At 39.1% G+C, this 22844-nt stretch overlaps 1 protein-coding gene and 1 long non-coding RNA gene across 3 annotated transcripts in view; one reads left to right on the forward strand and one right to left on the reverse strand.

Moving 5' to 3' along the window:
* On the forward strand, positions 1–13734 carry TIMM8A (translocase of inner mitochondrial membrane 8A). Of its 2 annotated transcripts, none has more exons than XM_047715287.1 (3): positions 1–221; positions 1805–1996; positions 13494–13734. In XM_047715287.1, the coding sequence occupies exons 1-2, from the start codon at positions 90–92 to the stop codon at positions 1964–1966; spliced, it is 294 nt and encodes a 97-aa protein (XP_047571243.1). In that variant the 5' UTR covers positions 1–89; the 3' UTR covers positions 1967–1996; positions 13494–13734. The 2 variants fall into 2 exon arrangements, with proteins under 2 accessions (XP_047571243.1, XP_047571244.1); XM_047715288.1 differs by having other exon boundaries at positions 13497–13734.
* Positions 10252–22844, reverse strand: part of LOC125091612 (uncharacterized) — an 18126-nt gene continuing 5533 nt past the window's right edge. Inside the window, exons 2-3 of the long non-coding RNA XR_007124719.1 lie at positions 20091–20093; positions 10252–10264 (exon numbers count right to left, since the gene is read on the reverse strand). This is a non-coding gene — a long non-coding RNA (uncharacterized LOC125091612). The remainder of the gene's footprint in view (positions 10265–20090; positions 20094–22844) is intronic.

Below are 22844 nucleotides of genomic sequence, written 5' to 3' on the forward strand. Positions count from 1 at the left end.
TCAGGTTGTGGTTCCGGTTCCGTCGCGGAGACACGTGAAGGTCGGTGAGTTGGTACGGAGTTTGTCTTGGCAAGCGTGGCGGCGTTGGGATGGATTCCTCTTCGTCTTCGTCCGCGGCGGGTTTGGGCTCGGTGGACCCTCAACTGCAACATTTCATCGAGGTGGAGACTCAGAAGCAGCGTTTCCAGCAACTGGTGCACCAGATGACGGAACTTTGTTGGGTAAGCAGCCTGGGGCTGGGACCTGGCCACTGTACCTACTTTCCCCCTGTCCTTGCCCGGCGGGGCTGCCCAGGACGTCTGGGATTCGGGGAGTGGGAGGACCCGGTAGCACCCCCTTGGTTTCCTCAGGTTTCTCAGATCAAGCCGGAAGATAGAAAAGGTGAAGGTGACTCCGCTTCTCGGGGGACTCTCACCCCAGACCTTGGCTTTGTTGTTGCAGAGGACTGGGGATCGCAGCCGACCTTTCCCCTGTCCCAAGCAGCTCATTAGGCACCTGAGGTTGAAGCTGCCTAGTGCTGGCCACCAAGACAGATGAGAGCCACCAGCACAGAGATTTTTTTCTTTCTTTTTTTTTGGAGCCCCGAGTCCCAGGCAGTGAGTCTCCTGTTCCTGGGCTACTCAGGGTTTACCTGGATTACCCAGTTGCTTTAACCATCGCCCATGAGAAATTAGTGGCTCTAGCCCAGTAACTGTAAAAGTGGCGTAATCTATCTACCCCAACCCCCCGCACACACACTTACTTGCTTTCTTGTTGGATTGTTGTGTAATACCAGGCTCTTTCAGGTCTGAAGGTTGAGGAATTGAGTATGCCCTGTCAGGGGACTTTGGCAGAAGGGTGGAAAGGCATTTGCAGCTGGGGATCAAAGTGTTCTCTGGCTGCCAAGGACAGCATAACTGCCCTGCCTTGTGTGGGGGGAAAAAACCCTCATCGTATTCAGAGGCTAAGGATAATTTTCTTGGAAGTGGAGAGTGTGAAGCTTGTGTACACAGCAGATAATAACGAATAAAATTCATTTGAACCACTTATCTTGAACTGAATGCAGTCATCAGTTCCACAGTCCCTTTCACATAAGCTTATGGTATTGTTGGACTCTGACCCCTAACAGATGCTTACCTATATACTCTTTGGTGCTTTATTTTTTTTTTTTTTAAATGTGATTCATTACATTTTGGCCGGGAGGGGGTGTGGTTAAGGACTCCTTTAAGAATTTGTAAGCTCTGGGCCTTTTAGGAATATTTATATAATTTTCCATTCATCTTGAGAGCATTCAAGAATTTCTGGCTTAAGTAGAAAAGGTTATAGAATCTTGGGTAATAGATTCCTTTTTTCCTTTGGTAGGTTTTAGGGTGTCACTGCTGTGATTTATTCTTTCACCCTTTTTTTCCCCTGCAGTTACTCTAAAGGCATTTAATGGTGGCAGCGTTCTGGAGTTATAACCAAATTCAGTGAAAGTTTATTTCACTTGCATTTTGCTTCCCCCCGCATCCCCCCCTTTTTCCCGGCTCTGTGATAGCTCCACCATTTTCTGTTCCAATAACTTTGGGTAAGATATCTCTGCCATGGTTTCCCTCTTTGTAAAATGAGGATTAATGATAGTATCTCTTTTGTAGGGTTGTTGGGAGAATTTAATGTAAGGCTCTAGATAACTGTTTGCTACATGTCAAATGTGAAATAGTAACATATCAGATACTGTTTTTAGGTGAAGTTTTTCCTCTAAATAACAAGAAGTAACCTTTCCCTCCCCACCTCCTGATTTTTTTCCTCAAGTTCTCTTTGTGTTTCTGTATCTTGTCCTGAGCAGGAGAAGTGCATGGACAAGCCTGGGCCAAAGTTGGACAGTCGGGCTGAGGCCTGTTTTGTGAACTGTGTTGAGCGCTTCATTGATACAAGCCAGTTCATCTTGAATCGACTGGAACAGACCCAGAAATCCAAGCCAGTTTTCTCAGAAAGCCTTTCTGACTGATCTCAGCATTAACGTCTTTGGAAAAGGAAGGTACTTCAAGAAATGAAGAGCAGTTGATGGGATAACTGAAGAAAAGGCTATGGGGGAATTGGCTTCCACCTTTGTCACTCTTAGGACATCCTGTCATCTGAGAATGAACAAAGACCAATACGTGTGTGTGCGTGCGTGCGTGTGTGTGTGGGGGGGGGGGTTTGAGGGTCATATGTATACTTGGTTGTGTTTTTTAATGCTAATCTTGTGAAAACAATTGACAGATGAATGGAAAACTCTAATAGATGCATATTACTGTATGTGGGACTGTGCTTTCTCAAAGTCCCATTAACTGCTCCCTATAGTTTTGATAGTGGAACTGCTTTCTATAATTTGATTGTGGGACCACATAAGGTAAAATCTGTCATTTGTGTGGATTCATTTCAGATTTCTGGGGAGATTGGATATACACCTTTTGTCTCAGAAAGGGCAGCAGTGGGAGAAGAGTAATTGGTACTTAACTGTAGGCCTCCTTATCTAGTGTTTTGACTATCAGTGCTGGAAAAAAATCCATGGGATATTCAAACAATACACTGAGCTTTCTAGATTCTCTCCTTCCCTTATGCTGTGACTTACTTTAATGTATAAGGTATGGTCTCAAGGAAGTACAGGTAGCCTGAGTGTCTAGAGACCTTTAGTTATAAAGGAATCTAGCAAGTGAGCATAATTCTCATTACTAAACTGCCACAAGGAAGAAGCTTACTTACCCTGTATATCAGAGTCCAAAAAATTCAAAGATGTGCCTAAATAGGTGGTAAGATTTAGGCCAGTCAGAAACTAACAGCAGTTTCAAGTAGAGATGCATGCCTAATGTTAATCAGTGTAGACTCCATTTACTGCATTCTTTTGATCACTGAAATAAAGGCTTCTACAAAATTCAACTCTGATTCAGAAAGCTTTCTATTCTGGTTATCACCTACACCCTGGAGAGATTTGGTGTAGGTTGGTTCCAAGACTGAAGTGCGTGTCTGGGTACTTGCTCTGTGCAAGGAACAGCACGGTATTCCAGGGATGTCTGTGTAACATTTTTGTGAGAAAGGAGAACCTTGAGATGAGATGGGGAGGGAAGGGATTCAGTGTTGACAGTCAGTTCCCACAGTGTAGTAAAAGAGATTGTATTGACTGGATTCCCCTCCCAACTTCCAATGCCAGTAGACTGAAGTGTAGACCAGTATGTAACTACTTGTTGGGAGCCTCTAGTTCAGATTCATGAAGGCTGGGGAAATACACATTTCTAGAAGCCTCAAGTCCTTTTAAGTTTTCCACCATATAGGTACTATGAGGAAATCTTTTAAAACCCTGGTGAAGAAATTCACAAAAGTTTCAAGTGATTTTTCTGTGCCAGACACTGTTTTTGGTGCCACGGTTTCAAGAGTGCACAAAAAAACAAAGTCCTTGCCCATGTAGAGCTTATGGTCTATGAGAGGGGAGTCAGGCACCAAACCCATAAATATGCCAGTATAATGAGTGCCATGGAGAAAAAGCGGAGTCTGGGGTATTAGGGAATGTTTGTGGGGCTGTTGTTATTTGAGATAAGATGGTTAGAGAAGGCCTCCTTGGGAATGTGGCAGTTCTCAGAGACCTGAAAGAATTAAGTGACTAAGCCATGTTGGTATCTGGGAAGAATATTTCAGGCAGAGGTAACAGCAGGTCCAAAGATCCCATGGTCAGAGCAGCATGCCATGATGCTGAGGGAGAACAGTCAGAGTCCACAGGGCTGGAGCAAAATAAGTAAGGAGAATGGTAAATAAAGTCAGAGACATAAGCATGAGACACATTGGGGCTGGGAGGCGGGTAAGTGCACTGATCATGTAGGGGGTTATAGGCCATTGCAAGGACTTGGCTTTTGGCAAGCAAAATGGGAAGCCATTTGAGGGTTTTTAGCAGATGAGTGATATAACTTAAGTTTTAGGAGGGTCTGGCTGCTGTTTGGAGAACATGTATGTGTACAGTAGTAAGAATAATGGCATTTTGAAGTCCAGGAGAAATCAGGCTCTTAGGGTAGGTATCTAGCATATAATTTGTATTTATATATCCCCATTGATTTTTTTTCTCTACAAAATTTAGTGTGTTCACAGAAAACCTCACAGAAACACTCAAAATTTAGTGTGTTCACATAAACGAAGGGTCCTTTAGTCTTTGCCTTCTTGAATTTATTCCTCCTCTTTATTTTTTTTTAAGATTTTATTTATTTTATTTGACAGAGATCACAGGTAGGCAGAGAGAGAGAGAGAGGAGGAAGCAGGCTCCCTGCTGAGCAGAGAGCCCGATGCAGGGCTCAATCCCAGGACCCCGGGATCATGACCTGAGCTGAAGGCAGAGGCTTTAACCCACTGAGCCACCCAGGCGCCCCTCATTCCTCCTTTTTATTATATATTACTGTTTTTTAATTTATTAACTATTTATTCCTTCTTAGTCTTCCTTCATTTGGTATTAAGATATTCTCATCACATTTAGACACAAATGTAACTGTTTTCTTTTATAATATTAACTGCTTGCTCAGCTAATGTACATAATGAGAGAGAGGGTCTGTCGGATTTATACAATATGCTTGAGCACCAAGTGTATGTTCAGTACTACTTGGTACCAGATAATGGGAGAGGAAAAGATAGAACATTTGTCCTCATTGTCAAGGAGGTTAGGTATACCAGAGCAACAATTTGAGCTTTTGTTTGCTTTGTCAATCTCAGAAACTTCGGTATCTTGATAGAAAGGTGGTATTCTCAGCCCTAATAACACTCAAAGTTCTCATTTCAATATTCAGGGTAGAATGCTTAAGACTCCGAATATGAAACAAAAGGATTGCATTAGCAGAATCTTTCCCTGAAATGAAATCTTACTTGGAAGCCTAGTATATAAAATAGAAAACCAAAGCTGCATTGGAAGAGGCCCACTGTTGTCACCCCCACCCTCATTTCACCCACTCCTGTGGTGCCTAAGGCACTGTCTTAGGACCTCCGGGTTTTACTAAACATACTGTGAAAACTGGACCAAGACTATCCCTAAGGCCCCTGCTCATGAGTCTATAAATGAACATTAGGGATAACAGATACAAGGAAACCAAGCAAGAACTTTTTGTATTTATTTATGGTAACAAATCTCTAGAGGGAGTCTAGATATAAAATATAACAAGTTAGAGGACACCTGGGTGCTTCAGTTGGCTGAGTCGGCCTTCAGCTCAGGTCATGAACCCAGAGGGCATCAGGCTTCCTGCTCAGCCGGAAGTCTGCTTCTTTCTCTCTTTCCCTCTGCCCCTCCCCACTGCTGGTCTCTCTCCCTCTGTCTGAAAGAAATAAAATCTTTTTAAAAATATGTCAATAAACCCCATGTGAGATAACATTTACATGCAAAGCAATCGGTGGTCTTTAAAAAAAAAAAAACTTTTCACTCCTATCAGTACCTTAATAAAAAAATCTTGGCCTAGGAAGATTTTATTTCAAAGACCACTCAGTGGTGTTTTAAAACTCTTCATATTCTCTTCCAGTTTCATCTTCTGGACTCAAAAGAGGCTGATGCAGAAAAGTCTGGTAACTTGCATGTTTATTCCATGGAAGAGTAAGAATATTGCTTAGATTAATTGATCTCCAGTCAAAGGGCAACAGAGACCACAAGGGACATCTTAAAAGGTGTGGCAGCAGGGCGCCTGGGTGGCTCAGTGGGTTAAAGCCTCTGCCTTCAGCTCATGTCATGATCCCAAGGTCTTGGGATTGAGCCCCGCATCAGGCTCTCTGCTCAGCAGGGAGCCTGCTTCCCTTCCCCTCTCTCTGCCTGCCTCTCTGCCTACTTGTGATCTCTGTCTGTTAAAAAAAAAAAAGTGTGGCAGCAAAAAGGCCAAGAACTATGGTAAGGAAACCACAGGTGGTACCAGCCAAGGCTGTTGAGGGCCTATGCTGCCATTCCTTAAGAGTGGGAGAGAAGGTGAGGACAGGTGTTTGGAGAGGCAGACAGTACATGGCCATGACTGTGTAGGGACTGAAAGTATCCAAGGCCTTGTTCAGATAGTTCATTTGAATGCTACACCAATCACAAGACAAGTCAAGAGTATCCATTTGAGGGCTGGCTTTGTGATTGACTTCCCTAAAACAGCTGCTTCAAGGTGATGCCCAAACTTGATACCTGACATGGAAAGTGAGCCAGCAAGAGCAGATAGGAATATACACTAGCAGGTTACCCGGGCCATCATGAGTTCCCACTATGCAGATGAGCAAGTGGAACTGGTCACTACACATAGCAAAACTGACAAATCCTGTGATACGAGAAAATAATTGCATTACTACTTTTAGTACTCCTATAAGAAATGCTAAAGCAGTTTGACAATTAAGTCATTACATTCTGTGACACCTTGGCAAATGAGGAACATTTCAGCAGTCATTTAATGTAAGAACTAATAAAATTTGTTGTCTGTATCTAAAGCTGTATCTTTTTTAAGATTTTAGTCATTTGTGAGAGGCAGAGGGAGAAGCAAAGTAGGACTTGATCCCAGGACTTGGGGATCACAACCTAAGCCAAAGGCAGACACTTAACCAACTGAGCCACTCAGGTGCCTCTGAAGCAGTATCTTTAAAAAAATCACTCAGTGCTGTGAATTGTGTAATAAGGCTGGTGATTCACAGACCTGTACCCTTGAAGCAAATAATACATTATATGTTAATAAAAAAGAAAGAAAGAAAGAAACTAAAGAAGGCAAAGCCTGCCTGTACAATGTAATTATGGTACTTTCTTTTACACAGAAATACATAGAAGGAACAATTAGGATATAGCAAGCCAAGATTCAGATGTACTGATCAGGAACTCTAGAGGAACAAAAGGGCCAACAGAATTTTGAGATGTATCTGCAATATATTGATACTCGCTATGCTTTGCTGAGGATATGCATACTATTTGCCACATATTATTTTACATGGGTCATCTTTTTAAAAATTACAACTCTATGAGATGGGAACTATTATTACCATACCCACTTATAGATAGAGCTGAGGCTCAAGAGAAATTAACTTAATTCAAGGTTACAAAGCTAATAAATTAGAGGGATGGTATTTGAATCCATGCAGTTTGACCCCAGAACTAATGGTCTGAACTACGATGCTAAACTAACTCCTAAACTTACCACCTAAAGATAGGAAGTAATGCTTTTTTAAAAGGTAGGGCCAGAGTGACTGGAACATTTCATTCTAGAGATAGCATGGTATAGTGGAGAGAGCATAGGTTTGAGAGTTAGGCAGAACTGGGTTCAAATCCTGATTCTACCTGCCAACATTTGTGTGACCTTAGGGAAGTCACTTAACCTCTGATCTTCAGTGTCTTCATAAAACTGAAATGGTAATGCCCACCTTACAGGGTTGAAAGATGAGATCACAATGTAAAGCACTTGGCACACTCCAGATGTTTAAACGGTAGCTCTTTAGCTCTTCAGAACTGAGCATCTTTGATAACCCTGGCAAAGTCATTATCTGGGAGAACAAGAGAAAAGAAGAGAAGTCAATGAAGTTGACTAATTGAAGTGGCAGAGCTAATGGAGTGTATGATACTAAGAATTTTTAGTTTTATCTCACAATGGGAAACTATTGGAGGATTTTAAACAGTGGAGTAATATGATATTTGTGAGTACTATATGCATATTTTAAAACTTCAAACAGTATAGAATTGTTTGAAATGAATGAAAGTCCTCCCCTTACTGTCATGTATGTATTTAGATCACTTTAGCAGCTAGACGGTAGCTGGATTAAGGCAGAATAGTAGTAAGAGTATTTCACTCATTCAGGCAAGAGACTGGAGGATTGGATTTAAATAGTGAAAGTGGGGACATATTAAGAATATGGGGGAGCTGTGAGAGAAATCTGGAGTAACACGGAAAGGGAGTAAAACAGATAGGAAAGGAGGCAGGGTATAGAATAATGTGCCAATGAAAGGTGCCTTGAGGTTCAAAGGGCAGCAAAGTTGAGTAGGGAGAGAGGATGGTATAAACTAATCATGTTGAACAGGCTGCAGAAGGGAAGGTAGACAAATGGCCATCCCCCTTCTATAGTTCCAGTGTCTGGGTAACCCCTGGAAATGTTTCTTGACATCTTCCAATTTAAGGAACATAAACATAACCCTAATGTTGGAAATACTTAAATACAATGTTCTATAAACTTTTTAAAAAAGATTTTATTATTTGAGAGAGACAGAGCATGAGCTGGTGGGAGGGGAGGGGCAAAAGGAGAGGGAGAAGCAGATTCCCCACTGAGCAGGGAGCCCGACAGGGCTCTATCCCAGGACCCTGAGATTGTGACCTGTGCGGACCTGAGCTAATGGCAGTTGCTTAACCTACTGAGCTACATGGGCTCCTCTAGTGTTCTATAAACTTTTAACAGGGAAGCTGAGAAATAAGCCATGAAAAAGTAAGATAAAATCCCACTTGGGTTTTAACACTGTACTTTGGTAAAGAAGGGAGACAGGAGTAGAATGAAAAAGGAAAAAAAAGGAAACGAGTCAGGGACTCAGCAATATTTGTTGAACTGTACTTGAGACCTATAGTCACTTCCTTAAAGGCTTAAGCCATTTTCTATATGATATAACTCACTTGGGTACTAAACCAATGTTGTTCAAATTAAAAATCTAATGTCATGATATTGCTAGTTGTACCTTGTCATGAAAAAGGAAACATTATCAACACTGTCTAGTTCTTTTAATTTTCTTTTTTTTCTTTTTCTCTAGTTCTTTTTCTAAACAGCTGTCTTTCACTATCATTGTGAGGTAGGTTATACCACCAGGTCGAAAGAACTGATCCCCATTTTTCAAGCACTTTCTTCTTTTTTCTTCCCTCAGGCAGGTCCCAGACATGTTTTCTTTTCCTCTTAAAGCTGCCAAGACTTCAGGAGTCTTCTTCCTATCAGATTAAATATTATTCTCAATTCAACCCATTCTTCCTATTCAAGACAAACACATAGGCCCTCAACATGTCAAGGGTTTTGTTTTAATCACTCTGGGGAGATAGACATGGGGACAAAATACAGAATAAATATGGGGAAATTGCAAAGGTTATGGAATTTTAGAAATTTCTAATGGTCAGCTGATTCACATTCCCTTCCTTACTGATATAGTGATTATTAAGATCCTCTTTGTCTTTATTCTTGAGTGAGTTTTCATCAAGCTTCCCACTTCACACAAAAACTCAGAAGCCATAAAATAAAAGGTTTTTAATTTTGTCTACATAAAAAAAATTCTGAACAGCAAAAACTTCCATAAGCAAAGTTAAAAGAGAAACAACAAACAGGAAACAAATATTTGAAACTTTTCTACAAAGGACTAATTTCCTTATTATATAAAGGGTCCCTATAAATCAATAATAAAGACCATTCAATAGAAACATGGACAAAGGGTATAAAGAGACAATTCAAAGAAATGGAAATACATGTGGCTCTTGAACATGTGAAAAGATGTTTATATTTAAGAGAAATTTAAAAACATACACTGAGAAGCCGAGTAGCACAGCGGAAGCATGCTGGGCCCATAAAAACCTACACTGAGATATCATCTCTTACCTGTTAGACTGGCAAAGCAAAAGCCTGATAACATACTGCTTGTGGCCAGTGTAAGCAAAACAGTTGTCCTTACATTACTGGTGGAGGTGTAAATTGGTACCATCTCCATGGACAACAGTTAAATAGTATCTACCAAATTATATATGTACAAATCTATTCCAGAAATCTGACTTCTAGGAATTCATCCCATAGATATATTCACATGTTCACAATGACAAAGTTATTCACTGTGGCATTATAACATAAGGAGACTGGAAACAACCCAAGTGTCTCTCATTGAGATATTGATTAAATAATGTTCCTACAATGAGATACTTAACTATGCAGCTATAAAAATGGATGAAGAATGCCTTTACATACCAATATGAATTGAGCTCCAATATATAGTTAAAAGAGCAAGATTCAAGACACAATGTGCTACCATTTGTGTAAAAGGAGATTAAAATATATGTACACATTTGCTTGAATAAGCATAAATTATTTCTTGAAGGATATTGTTAAAGAATATCCTTGTTGTTTGCCTCTAAGGAGAGGGGCTAGGTGGTTAGACGGTAAGGATGGGAGGAGACTTTACATTTTTTCTGTATGCCTTTTTTTTTTTTTTTTTTGACAGACAGAGATAACAAGCAGGCAGAGGCAGGCAGAGAGAGAGAGGAAGGGAAGCAGGCTCCCTTGCTGAGCAGAGAGCCCGATTCGGGGCTCGATCCCAGGACCCTGGGATCATGACCTGAGCCAAAGGCAGAGGCTTAACCCACTGAGCCACCCAGGTGCCCCTCTGTATGCCTTTTGAATTTTGAATCATGTGAATGTATTACCTATTCAAAAAATAAATATTTTTTTTTATAATTTTTAATTTTTTCAGCATAACAGTATTCATTATTTTTGCACCACACCCAGTGCTCCATGCAATCCGTGCCCTCTACAATACCCACCACCTGGTGTCCCCAACCTCCCACCCCCCACCCCTTCAAAATTCTCAGATCGTTTTTCAGAGTCCATAGTCTCTCATGGTTCACCTCCCCTTCCAATTTGCGACGACGTGGATGGAACTAGAGGGTATCATGCTTAGCGAAATAAGTCAATCGGAGAAAGACAACTATCATATGATCTCCCTGATATGAGGGAGAGGAGATGCAACATGGGGGGTCGAGGGGGTAGGAGAAGAGTAAATGAAACAAGATGGGATTGGGAGGGAGACAAACCATAAGTGACTCTTAATCTCACAAACAAACTGAGGGTTGATGGGGGAGGGGGTGGGAAGAGGGGGTGGGGTTATGGATATCGGGGAGGGTATGTGCTATGGTGAGTGTTGTGAAGTGTGTAAACCTGGCGATTCGCAGACCTGTACCCTGGGGATAAAATATATGTTTATAAAGCTGTAAAAAAAAAAAAAAGAAAGGATGAATCCCCAAGTTTTGTAGCAACATGGACGGGACTGGAAGAGATTATGCTGAGTGAAATAAGTCAAGCAGAGAGAGTCAATATCATATGGTTTCACTTATTTGTGGAGCATAACAATAGCATGGAGGACAAGGGGAGATGGAGAGGAGAAGGGAGTTGAGGAAATAAATATTATTTTAAAAATAAATTTCTCCCACTTCAGAACTCTGAGCTCTGTACTAAAAGTGGGGAGGTATGGTGGAAACCACTTCCAGGAATAAAAGCTCTGTATTTCAACTTCATATTTTGAGATGCCCACTAGTCACAAATGGATTATTTATATACCTAAGGATCTCAAGCAGTGTGGGATAAGGGTGGGATGAATAAGGCACTCACTGTGTGCACAGAATTTAAGGGGATACCAAAAAGAAAACCTCCATAATCTAGACAATCAGTATTTGTCATTTAAAATTAATGCAAAAATCCATGATGAACAGAATATCACAATTTTCAATAAGGACAGGATCAACAAAAGTGCCATACTGAGCCATACTGGAGCCTGAGGCAAAAGGAAAAACGTGGGCCCCATATACATGTTTTTATGTATTTCTGAATGGTTAATTTTTTCCAGAACATTAAAGCAGTTGAAAAATTGAAACGTAGATACATTAAAACTTACAGCATTAAGGTTCAATATTCTATTTACACCAATACCAGAATTTATTAAGGTTTACTTTCCTGGCCGAAACGGAAGCAAATCATCAATAATATTTTTGTTAAAACCAATAATATTTTCATTAAGTGTTTTCTTAGGCCTAATAAGAATATGTAGAGTTTGGGGGAAGTGCTAGTAATCTGGTGCAACTGAAATGCAAGGTATATACTGGAGACTCTCGAGATAAGAATCATGAGGTAGACATGGACTATTTAGTTATGCTATGCTAAGGAGTTTGCATTTTTTGAGGGTGATGGGGAGCATCTAAAATATTTTAAGCATATGTTTCAGGAAGAGGACAATCACAACAGTGCCAAGGACAGAAGGACAAGACTAGAGGTGGAGACCAGATAGATTTTTAAGGTAGAAAGGCAATTCTGAGGTAGATAGGCTGGGTTTTGATGACTAAGAGGGAAGAAATGAGGATGACCAACCATCCAAGATTCACCCATTCACAACTTATTCTGTATCCATATTATATTATACATTCATTCTTGAAATATGTGAAAGGAGGTAAATTACTCTCTCTTTTCTAAAAGGCATGCCAAACAGCTTTTACTTTTGTAACAGAGCTCACCAAAAAACTGGAGAGTCATTCATCTGATCAATTTTCTCATACTAAAAATGACCCATCCATAATATATGCACATGTGTGAGATGTATCCTCCCCACCTTCACTATAGTCCTCGGCAAGCAACTGGCGAGAAATCTGGTATTCTGCCAAATATACCAAGATTTAGGTAAAAAGAATAATAAAAGAGGCAGTAGACCTCAGGTAACTGATAGGTTGACAGTTTTGTTTCCTTTTTTAGGCAAGCAAAAATATTTTAAAGTGGAGTAGGGCAGGAAAAAAATCCATTTACATTCTTCCGTGAAAGGGGGATGGCCTCCTCATTGAAGGATTAACATCTAAGCCAGTGCTGCTTGCCATCCTAAGGTTATTTTCCTTCAAAAATAATCTTTCATGTCCATTTCCAGTAATGTGTGAAAGTAACCCGAAAGTCTGTCCCATACCGTAAAACATGGAGAAATACAGAATAGATATAGTGTCCTTTCAGAAATATAGTTGGGTGTGCAAGTAAGTAGAGGAAGTCACTAGAGGTCCAAACACAAAGTGGAAAACCTCAACCAGAGCATTTAGCAGGATTTAGCTGTTTAATGATGGGATGCAGGTGGCTTAGATTTTGAAGACTAGGCAGAGGCAGGAAACAGCCTTGAGCCTAAAAGTAAGACAGGGGGTTGGAAGTAAGACTCCTGTAGAAAGTTGAAACTTTCAAGGACTACCCCTATGATAAGGTGAACTAGATGAAAATCCATTCACCAGTATAGGGCAGACAGCCTCATACCTGGGAAGGCAGTAAAAAGGTCTCCCTATAAGGATTGGTAATCTCAAGCCTGCTTTCACATGGGTTTGGGATTTAAAACATCCTGAAGGTCCAAGAATACCCCCACATCAAAAAATTAGTAGAAAGTGTTTCCTAGCTGTGATACCCCTTGAAATACCTGGCAGAAGCAACCTAAACCAGCTCTAATGGGACGAATCTTCCAACAAGATCCCCACAGGTAAAACCACACTGAACATGATTTATAATAAAATATTACAAAACACATGAAGCAATACCCCGCCAGCAGCCAATGCCTGAAGACACAATAGCAGAATCGGACTCCAAATTTTCAGGTAACTCTTCAGTGTTAGAATCGAATACTAGAACTCTGTGTAAATGATTACAGACATAATTGAAAACATGAGAAAAGGACACTTTAAAAAAAAAAAGACCAAATAATTTTTTCATCAGTAGAAAGGATCTCATTTCAATCTATCAACTGTTAAAACAACATTTGTTGATTTCTGCTTTTTTCACTATCCTTTTTTCCCCAGCAGAAGAAGATGAACATAAGCTGAGAACCAGAGTGGTGTGTCTGAGTTCCTTCTCCCAGGGCTCCCCAACCGGCTAGCGCCACGAGGCGTGTTCTTTGTCCTGTTGCTGGGCATGTACCTGACCATATGCTGGGGAACCTGCATCATCCTGCTCATCAGGCTGGATTCTGGCCTCCACAACCCTATGTACTTCCTCAGCCACTTGGTTTCACTGAACAAACAAAAAAAACAAGCAAACAAACACAAAACAGAAAACAAAAACACACCAAAGACCAAATTAAAAAAATAATAATTCTAGAACTGTGGGGCATCTGGGTGGCTCAGTCAGTTAAGTGACCTTTGGCTGACCTTTGGCTCAGGTCACGATCCTGGAGACCCAAGATTGAGTCCAAGCGGGGAGCCTTGCTCTCTCTTTGCTCCTCACCCCGCTCTCTCTCAAATAAATAAATATTAAAAAAAAACAAAACACCTATGCTCTTGATCATTAGGCTACATTTCTTTGATATATTTGAATGGCTTCAGAGTATGTACAGATCATAAAGTTCACCACCATATTCCCCAAATGTTGCACATTTAGACCTTTTCCACTTACTTCCTATCACAGATAACCCAGTGAAGAATATATTCGACCATAAAACACTGTGTGCAAGTTAGATAAACCCTTTAAGGTAGTTACTCTGAAGTGGACTTACTAAGTCAAAAAGTATGAATATTTTAAAGCTCTTATATGCTGGTAAGCTCCTTTCCAGAAAGGTCAAAATCATTTACATACCTTTGGTACTGTATGAGAGAAAGGTTGAACATTTCTTTTCACATACTTACCACTTATCTATATGCTTTTGCTCATGTTTCTTTAAAGATGTTCCTCTTTTCTAATTTGTTCGCATGTTATATATATATTATATGTTATATGTGTATACATGTTACATATAATATATTGGCATATATTAACCTTCACATATAGTTTTATACATATTGGTCAGTGTCATCACACACACATGTATATGTATATTCTTTTTTTGTCATTCTCATGTACTTTTATATTGAAGTACAGTTGATACACAATGTTACATTAGTTTCAGGTTTACAACAAAGTGATTCCATAAGTCTATGTAAGTCTACATACTGTGCTATGTTCCCCACAAGTGTAGCTACCATCTGTTACCTTTCAACACTATTACAATATGATTGACTGTATTTCCTGTGCTGTATCTTTTATCCCCATGACTTATTTATTCCATAACTGGGAGCCTGTACTTCCCATTCCCCTTCACCCATTTTGCCCATGCTCCCCACCCCTGTGCCACTAGCAACCACCGGTTTGTATTTATATCATATATATAGTTTAACCATCTTTTTATTTTAGAATAGCTTTAGAGTTCAAGAAGTTGTGAATGGGACACCTGGCTAGCTTGCTTAATTGGTGGAGCATGTGACTCTTGATCTCTGGGTAATGAGTTTGAGCCCCATGCTGGGTATAGAGATTACTTAAAATAAAATCTTTTTTTAAAAAAAGAAAAATGGTGACAATTGTACCAAAAAGTTTTATATGCCCCACACTCAGTTTCTGCTGTCAACAGCTTACATTAGTATGGTACATTTGTCACAATGAATGAACCAATACTGATACATTATTATTAACTGAAGTCCATACTTTATTCACATTTCCCTATTTTTCACCTATTGTCTTTTTTGGTTCCAAATCTCATCCAAGATACCACAATAAATTTAGTTGTCATATGTCCTTTGACTCCTTTGGCTGTGTCTGTTTTAGTCTATCATATATTTTTGCAAATTTTTTTACTTTCTATTAATAATCTGCTTTTCTCATTTATGTGTGCTGTTTTCTGATGTGTACAAAAATTAAATTCTATATATAGAATATATATTAAATTCAAGTATATCAACATTTTCTTCTGTGATATCTTCTGATGTAGTTATACTTAGAAAGTTCTTCCTTATACCCAAATGAGGGAAATGTTTACCTACATAATTTCTTACTGTTTCACATTTTCACTTTTTATGTTTATATCTAACTCACCAATCCATATGGAGTTTATTTTGGTATGTTATGAAGTAGGGGCCTAATTCATTTTTTCCAAATAGTTGCCATTTCTCTGAAACCCTCTCTTACAAATTTCTATTCTTAAGATTTTATTTATTTGAGAGAGACCTCAGGATCATGACCTGAGCTGAAGACAGACGCTTAACCAACTGAGCCACCCAGGCACCCCCAAATCCTTCCTTTTCCCACTGATTTGTGATTCCCTCTTATTTATTAAGGTTTGATTTTAGGCTTTTCTTTTCCACTGTTAGGATGACCAACCATTCTAGTGTGTTCAGAAGTGTCTCAATTTTAGCACTGAGAGTTTTGTGCCCTGGGCAACCCATCACTCCCAGGCAAACTGAGGTGTTTGGTTGCCCTATCAACTGCCTATTCTTGTGCCACTGCCATACTATCTTATTGTTACTTTAGAATACATCTCAATATCTAGTTGAGCAAGTACCTATCACTGTTCTCTCCAAAAACTGGCTGTTTCCTCTCCTAGATGAAATTCAGAATATTTTACCCAATTCCAAAATAAAAATCCTATTGGGCTTGCATTACAATTGTAAATATTTTTGAGACCATATTTTTTGCAATATTGAGTCTTCCCCTCACGCAACATGGCATACTTCTTTCAAGTCTTCTTTTGTGTTTCTCATTAAAGATTCAAAGTTCTTTCCATATAGGCCCTTACATGTATTTAATTCCTAAGCAATCTAAAATTTTACACTGCTGGGTGCCTGGGTGGCTAAGTTGGTTAAGGGTCTGCCTTTGGATCAGGTTATGATCCAGAAGTCCTGAAATTGAGCGCCAGATCGAGCCCTGCATCGGGCTCCCTGCTCAACAGGGAGTCTGCTTCTCCTTCTACCCTTCACCCCGCTCGTGCTCTCTTCTAATAATAAATAAAATCTTTAAATGAAGAAAAATGTGCAAAATTTTACACTGTTATAGGACATGGGATCTTTTTTCCATATTTTATAAATAATTAAAAATATTTTCACATATATCCACACAATTTTGCCTAAATGAATAAATGTGAATATAGGGTACTATATTTTAACTACAACATGTTTTCTTTTCTTTTTCTTTTTAAAATCATGTTCAGTTAGCTAACATATACAGTCTTTTTTTTTTTTCTTCTCTCCCTTCCTTCCTTTCTTTCTTTCTTCCTTTTTAGCTTGGCTACCCCAACTCTTCTCCATTTCTACCCCTGTCACACATATTAACAACTTAATATTTATCTTTCTATTTCCCCCATACTTAGATAAGGATAGACAGATACATAGCTAGACAGACAGATAGGTATGTTTTTGATCATAGATTATTTTAAAAAATGGGATCATATTATATGCATCTTTAACATTTTTGATATTGCCAGATTGCTTACCATGACTATGATACTAAATATTTTTACCATCAATGTGTAAGAATACCTGTATGGAAAAAAAATATTCTTCCTTCTGTGTTTCTCTTTTACTCTCACAGTACTACCACGCAATACTTCTGACACCAGATGTGTGCATTTTCCACACATCAAGCAATTCTCCGACACCAGCTGGGTGTCATACAATTCAGTTTGGTTCTAACACTACCTAGAGTTGGCATCACAAGTTAAGGGCTCACTCCCACAAGACTGCCCCACTTCAGATACCAGTTCAAAGTCCCAGGTTGTCACCTGTACTCCTTTTTAAAAAATTAACATATAATGTTATATGTTTCAGGGGTACAGGTCTCCGATTCATCAGTCTCATAATAACCAGTGCTCATACAACACATACCCTCCCCAATGTCCATCACCTTGTTACCCCATCCTCAAACCCCCTCCCCTCCAGCAACCCTCAGTTTGTTTCCTGAGATTAAGAGTTTCTTACGTTTATCTCTCTCTCTGGTTTCATCTTGTTTTCTTTTTTCGTCTCTTCCCCTATGATCCTCTGCCATGTCTCTCAAATTCCACATATCCATGAGATCATAAGATTGTTGTCCTTCTCTGACTGATTTTGTTTAACACAATACCCTCTAGTTCCATCCATGTCATTGCAAATGGCAAGATTTCATTTTTTGATGGTCACATAATATTCCAGTGTGTGTGTGTGTGTGTGTGTGTGTGTGTATCACATCTTCTTTTTTTTAGTGGCCATATTTCTTTTTTTTTTTTTAACATATAATGTATTATTTGCCCCAGGGTACAGGTCTGTGAATCGTCAGGCTTACACACTTCACAGCACTCACCATAGCACGTACTCTCCCCAATGTCCATAATCCAACCACAGTTCTATACCCCCTTCCCCCCAGCAACCTTCAGTTTGTTTTGACATCTTCTTTATCCATTCATCTGTCGATGGACATCTGGGCTCTTTCCATAGTTTGGTTATTGTGAACATTGCTGCTATAAACACTGGGGTGCATGTCACCTGTACTTCTAACTAACCAGCTATAAGTTAGGGTTCCCATGACCCCTTCCTTTGGTTTGGTAATTTGTTAGAATGGCTTATGAAATTCAGGGAAACACTTAATTAGGTTTAATGGTTTATTTAAAGGATATAATAAATGCAGTGACTGAGCAGCTAGATGAAGAGAAATAGGGCAAAGTTCAGAAGGGTCCTGAACACAGGAGCTTTTGGCCCTGTTGAGTTGGGATGTGCCACCCCCCAAGTATGTAAATGTGTTCACAAACCCAGAAGCCGTCTAAGCCTTATATGATTGGGATTTTTATGGAGGCTTCATTACATAGGATGATGGATTATTAATTCCGTTTCCAGCTCCTTTCCCCTTCCTGGAGGATTGGGGGCTATGACAAAAGTTCCAAGCTTGTAATCATGGCCTGGTTTTTCTGATGGCTAGTTTCCTGAATGACTCCTGAAGTCATTCAGGAGTCCACGAAGTGTTGCCTTGTTAGACTAAAAGACAGACTTATCACCAGGAAATTCCTAGGGATTTAGGAGCTCTGTATCAGGAACTAAGGTTAAAAACCAAATATTGGGGGGGGAATGGTACTGATGCTCTTATCACTTAGGAAATTGCAAGGGTTTTAGGAGCTTTGTGCCAGGAATTGGGGGCAGAGGTCAACATATGTTTTCTATTATTTCACAATACCCTTTCCCCACATAGCCAGTCTTAAACCACCCAAATTTCCATCATAAGAGATTTTCTGGGTAAATATGGTACATTGGAACAACAGAAGGCCATACAGCTATAAAAATAAATAAGAAAGCTTTCTATATGCTGCTATGGTGTGATCTCCAGTATATACCGTTAAGTGAAAGAACAGAGTGCAGAGCAGTATTACAGTATGCTAACTTTTATGAAATAAAGGGGAAAATAAAAACATATAGCTATTTGTTTTCAAAAAAACAATGAAAGTATAAACTAAGAGTTAATAAAAATTATTACCTCTAAGAAGAAGGAACAGGCTGTTGGCAGTAAGGGATGAAGGCTAGACTTCTCTGAATGTGTCTTTCATAGTTTTGACTCTGAAATCATGTAAATTTTTTTCATGATTATAACAAAATTTAACCAAAGATCCCTAAAAGTTGAAAACAGGATAAAACAAAAATGCAAAAATAACTGTAAATATGTATTAGTTGTTGGCAGAACTACCCAGAGATTATTCCAGTTTTCTTTAAAGCACAGTAATTTGACTAATGTGATGGGCTATACTCCAAAGACAAAAAGAATCACACACAGAAATATTAAATTAATCCAATAATCATATTTGTTAGCAATAATACTGGAATTGTTATTTTAAAACTATTAGTATTTAGAATAACAAAGTAAATAATTATGTTAATATCACTAGCAACTGAGATTTCAGCACAAGAGAAAAGAGATACAATTATAAAATCAAAGAAGTTGAGTACAAATTCTATAATCTTAATTTTGAACTGGAAATATCAGAATGAACTAATTTATTTTTCTTCTTTAAAAAATACTTTTAATACTTACATAGTTGAATATTTCTATCTCTCTTTTATATAGCTTATCATATACAGTCATTATTAGAAAGGTATCTTCTGCCCCTGCCCTGTACCACCAATCTGCCAGACTCTGCATGTGTACCATTTTACTAGTATATTAAGTATTGAGACATCTGGAATTCATTTTTCGAAATTGTGTAAGAATCCATTCTTATTTTCTTTGAAATGGATAGCCAATTGTGCCAGTTTCAATTAAATAATCTATCCTTTTCCCATTGAACTATGGACTTGGTCATACATTAACTTTTCATGTATCCTGGAGTTTCATTCTGGATTTGTCATTCTGCTGCACTGATTAGTCTAATCTTGTATTACTATTAGGCTGATTGGATCACACTGGCTTAATAGCATTTCCTAACACCTACGAAGGAAAACCTCACTAAGTGTTCTTTGTTTTTTCTATTTTTTTATTAATCATTTTTTAAAATTTATTTTCAACATAACAGTATTCATTGTTTTTGTACCACACCCAGTGCTCCATGCAATCCATGCCCTCTCTAATACCCACCACCTGGTTCCCCCATCCTCCCACCCCCCGACCTCTTCAAACCCTTCAGATTGTTTTTCAGCGTCCACAGTCTCTCATTGTTCACCTCCCCTTCCAATTTCCCCCAACTCCCTTCTCCTAACTCCCCATGTCCTCCATGCTATTTGTTATGCTCCACAAATAAGTGAAACCATATGATAATTGACTCTTCTGCTTGACTTATTTCACTTAGCATAATCTCTTCCAGATTGCTACAAAAGTTGGGTATTCATCCTTTCTGATGGAGGCATAATACTCCATAGTGTATATGGACCACATCTTCCTTATCCATTCATCCGTTGAAGGGGCAGCGTGGTTCTTTCCACAGTTTGGCAACCGTGGCCATTGCTGCTATAAACATTGGGGTACAGATGGCCCTTCTTTTCACTACATCTGTATCTTTGGGGTAAATACCCAGTAGTGCAATTGCAGGGTCATAGGGAAGTTCTATTTTTAATTTCTTGAGGAATCTCCACATTGTTCTCCAAAGAGGCTGCACCAACTTACATTCCCACCAACAGTGTAAGAGGAGTTCCCCTTTCTCCACATCCCCTCCAACACATGTTGTTTCCTGTCTTGCTAATTTTGGCCATTCTAACTGGTGTAAGGTGATATCTCAATGTGGTTTTAATTTGAATCTCCCTGATGGCTAGTGATGATGAACATTTTTCATGGGTCTGATAGCCATTTGTATGTCTTCATTGGAGAAGTGTCTGTTCATATCTTCTGCCCCACTTTTTGATGTGATTATCTGTTTTGTGGTGTTGAGTTTGAGGTGTTCTTTATAGATCCTGGATATCAATCTTTCGTCTGTACTGTCATTTGCAAATATCTTTTCCCATTCCGTGGGTTGCCTCTTTGGTTTCTTGACTGTTTCCTTTGCTGTGCAGAAGCTTTTGATTTTGATGAAGTCCCAAAAGTTTATTTTGGCTTTGTTTCCTTTGCCTTTGGAGACATATCTTGAAAGAAGTTGCTGTGGCTGATATCGAAGAGATTACTGCCTATGTTCTCCTCTAGGATTCTGATGGATTCCTGTCTCACGTTCAGGTCTTTTATCCATTTTGAGTTTATCTTTGTGTATGGTGTAAGAGAATGGTCGAGTTTCATTCTTCTACATATAGCTGCCCAGTTTTCCCAGCACCATTTATTGAAGAGACTGTCTTTTTCCACTGTACATATTTTCCTGTTTGTCGAAGATTAACTGACCATAGAGTTGAGGGTCCATATCTGGGTTCTCTACTCTGTTCCACTGGTCTATGTGTCTGTTTTATGAACTGGAGAATCAACAACAAATCAAACCAACTCCACAATAAGAAGGGAAATAATCAAGATTAGAGCTGAGATCAATGAGGTAGAAACCAGAGATACAGTAGAATGTATCAATGAAACTAGAAGCTGGTTTTTTGAAAGAATCAATAAGATCAATAAACTATTGGCCACACTAATCCAAAAGAAAGAGAGAAAGCCCAAATTAATAAAATTATGAATGAAAAGGGAGAGATCACAACTAACACCAAGGAAGTAGAAACATCATCAGAAGTTATTATCAACAGTTATATGCCAATAAGCTAAGCAACCTAGATGAAATGGATGCATTTCTGGAAAACTATAAACTCCCAAAATTGAACCAGGAAGAAATCGACAACCTAAATAGACTGATATCTAGTAACGAGATTGAAGCAGTGATCAAAAACCTCCCAAAAAACAAGAGCCCAGGACCTGACGATTCCCTGGGGAATTCTACCACCCTTTTAAAGAAGAAATAACACCTATTCTCCTGAAGCTGTTTCAAAAATTGAAGCAGAAGGAAACTTCCAGACCCTTTCTATGAAGCCAGCATTACCCTGATCCCCAAACCAGGCAAAGACCCTACCAAAAAGGAGAATTTCAGATCAATATCACTGATGAATATGGATGCTTAAGATTCTCAACAAGATCCTAGCAAACAGGATCCAAACGGCACATTAAAAAGATTATCCACCATGACCAGGTGGGATTCATTCCTGGGCTACAAGGATGGTTCAACATTCGCAGATCAATCAATGTGATAGAACAAATTAATAAGAAAAGAGAGAAGAACCACATGGTCCTCTCAATTGATGCAGAAAAGCATTTGACAAAATCCAGCATCCGTTCCTGATTAAAACGCTTCAAAGTATAGGGATAGAGGGAACATTCCTGAACTTCATCAAATCTATGAAAAACCCACAGCAAATATCATCCTCAATGGGAAAAAGCTTGCAGCCTTCCCGTTGAGATCAGGAACACGACAAGGATGCCCACTCTCACCACTCTTGTTCAACATAGTATTAGAAGTCCTAGCAACAGCAATCGGACAACAAAGAGAAATAAAAGGTATCCAAATTCGCAATGAAGAAGGCAAACTCTCTCTCTTCATAGATGACATGATTCTTTATATGGAAAACCCAAAAGACTCCACCCCCAAACTACTAGAACTCATACAGCAATTCAGTAATGTGGCAGGATACAAAGTCAATGTACAGAAATCAGTGGCTTTCTTATATACTAACAATGAAAATACAGAAAGGGAAATTAGAGAATTGATTCCATTTACTATAGCACCAAGAACCATAAGATACCTGGGAATAAACCTAACCAAAGAGGCAAAGGATCTGTACTCAAGGAACTACAGAACACTCATGAAAGAAATTGAAGAAGACACAAAAAGATGGAAGACCATTCCATGCTCTTGGATTGGAAGAATAAACATTGTTAAAATATCTATACTGCCTAGAGCAATCTATACTTTTAATGCCATTCCAATCAAAATTCCACCGGTATTC

This window comes from Lutra lutra, chromosome X (genome assembly GCF_902655055.1).
Source record: "Lutra lutra chromosome X, mLutLut1.2, whole genome shotgun sequence".
NCBI lineage: Eukaryota > Metazoa > Chordata > Mammalia > Carnivora > Mustelidae > Lutra > Lutra lutra.

Excerpts from the sequence above, each read along its gene's own strand:
- TIMM8A (XM_047715287.1), top strand. The coding sequence starts at position 90 with ATGGATTCCTCTTCGTCTTCGTCCGCGGCGGGTTTGGGCTCGGTGGAC. Across the intron at positions 222-1,804 it reads AGATGACGGAACTTTGTTGG|GAGAAGTGCATGGACAAGCC; the intron begins GTAAGCAGCCTG and ends TGTCCTGAGCAG.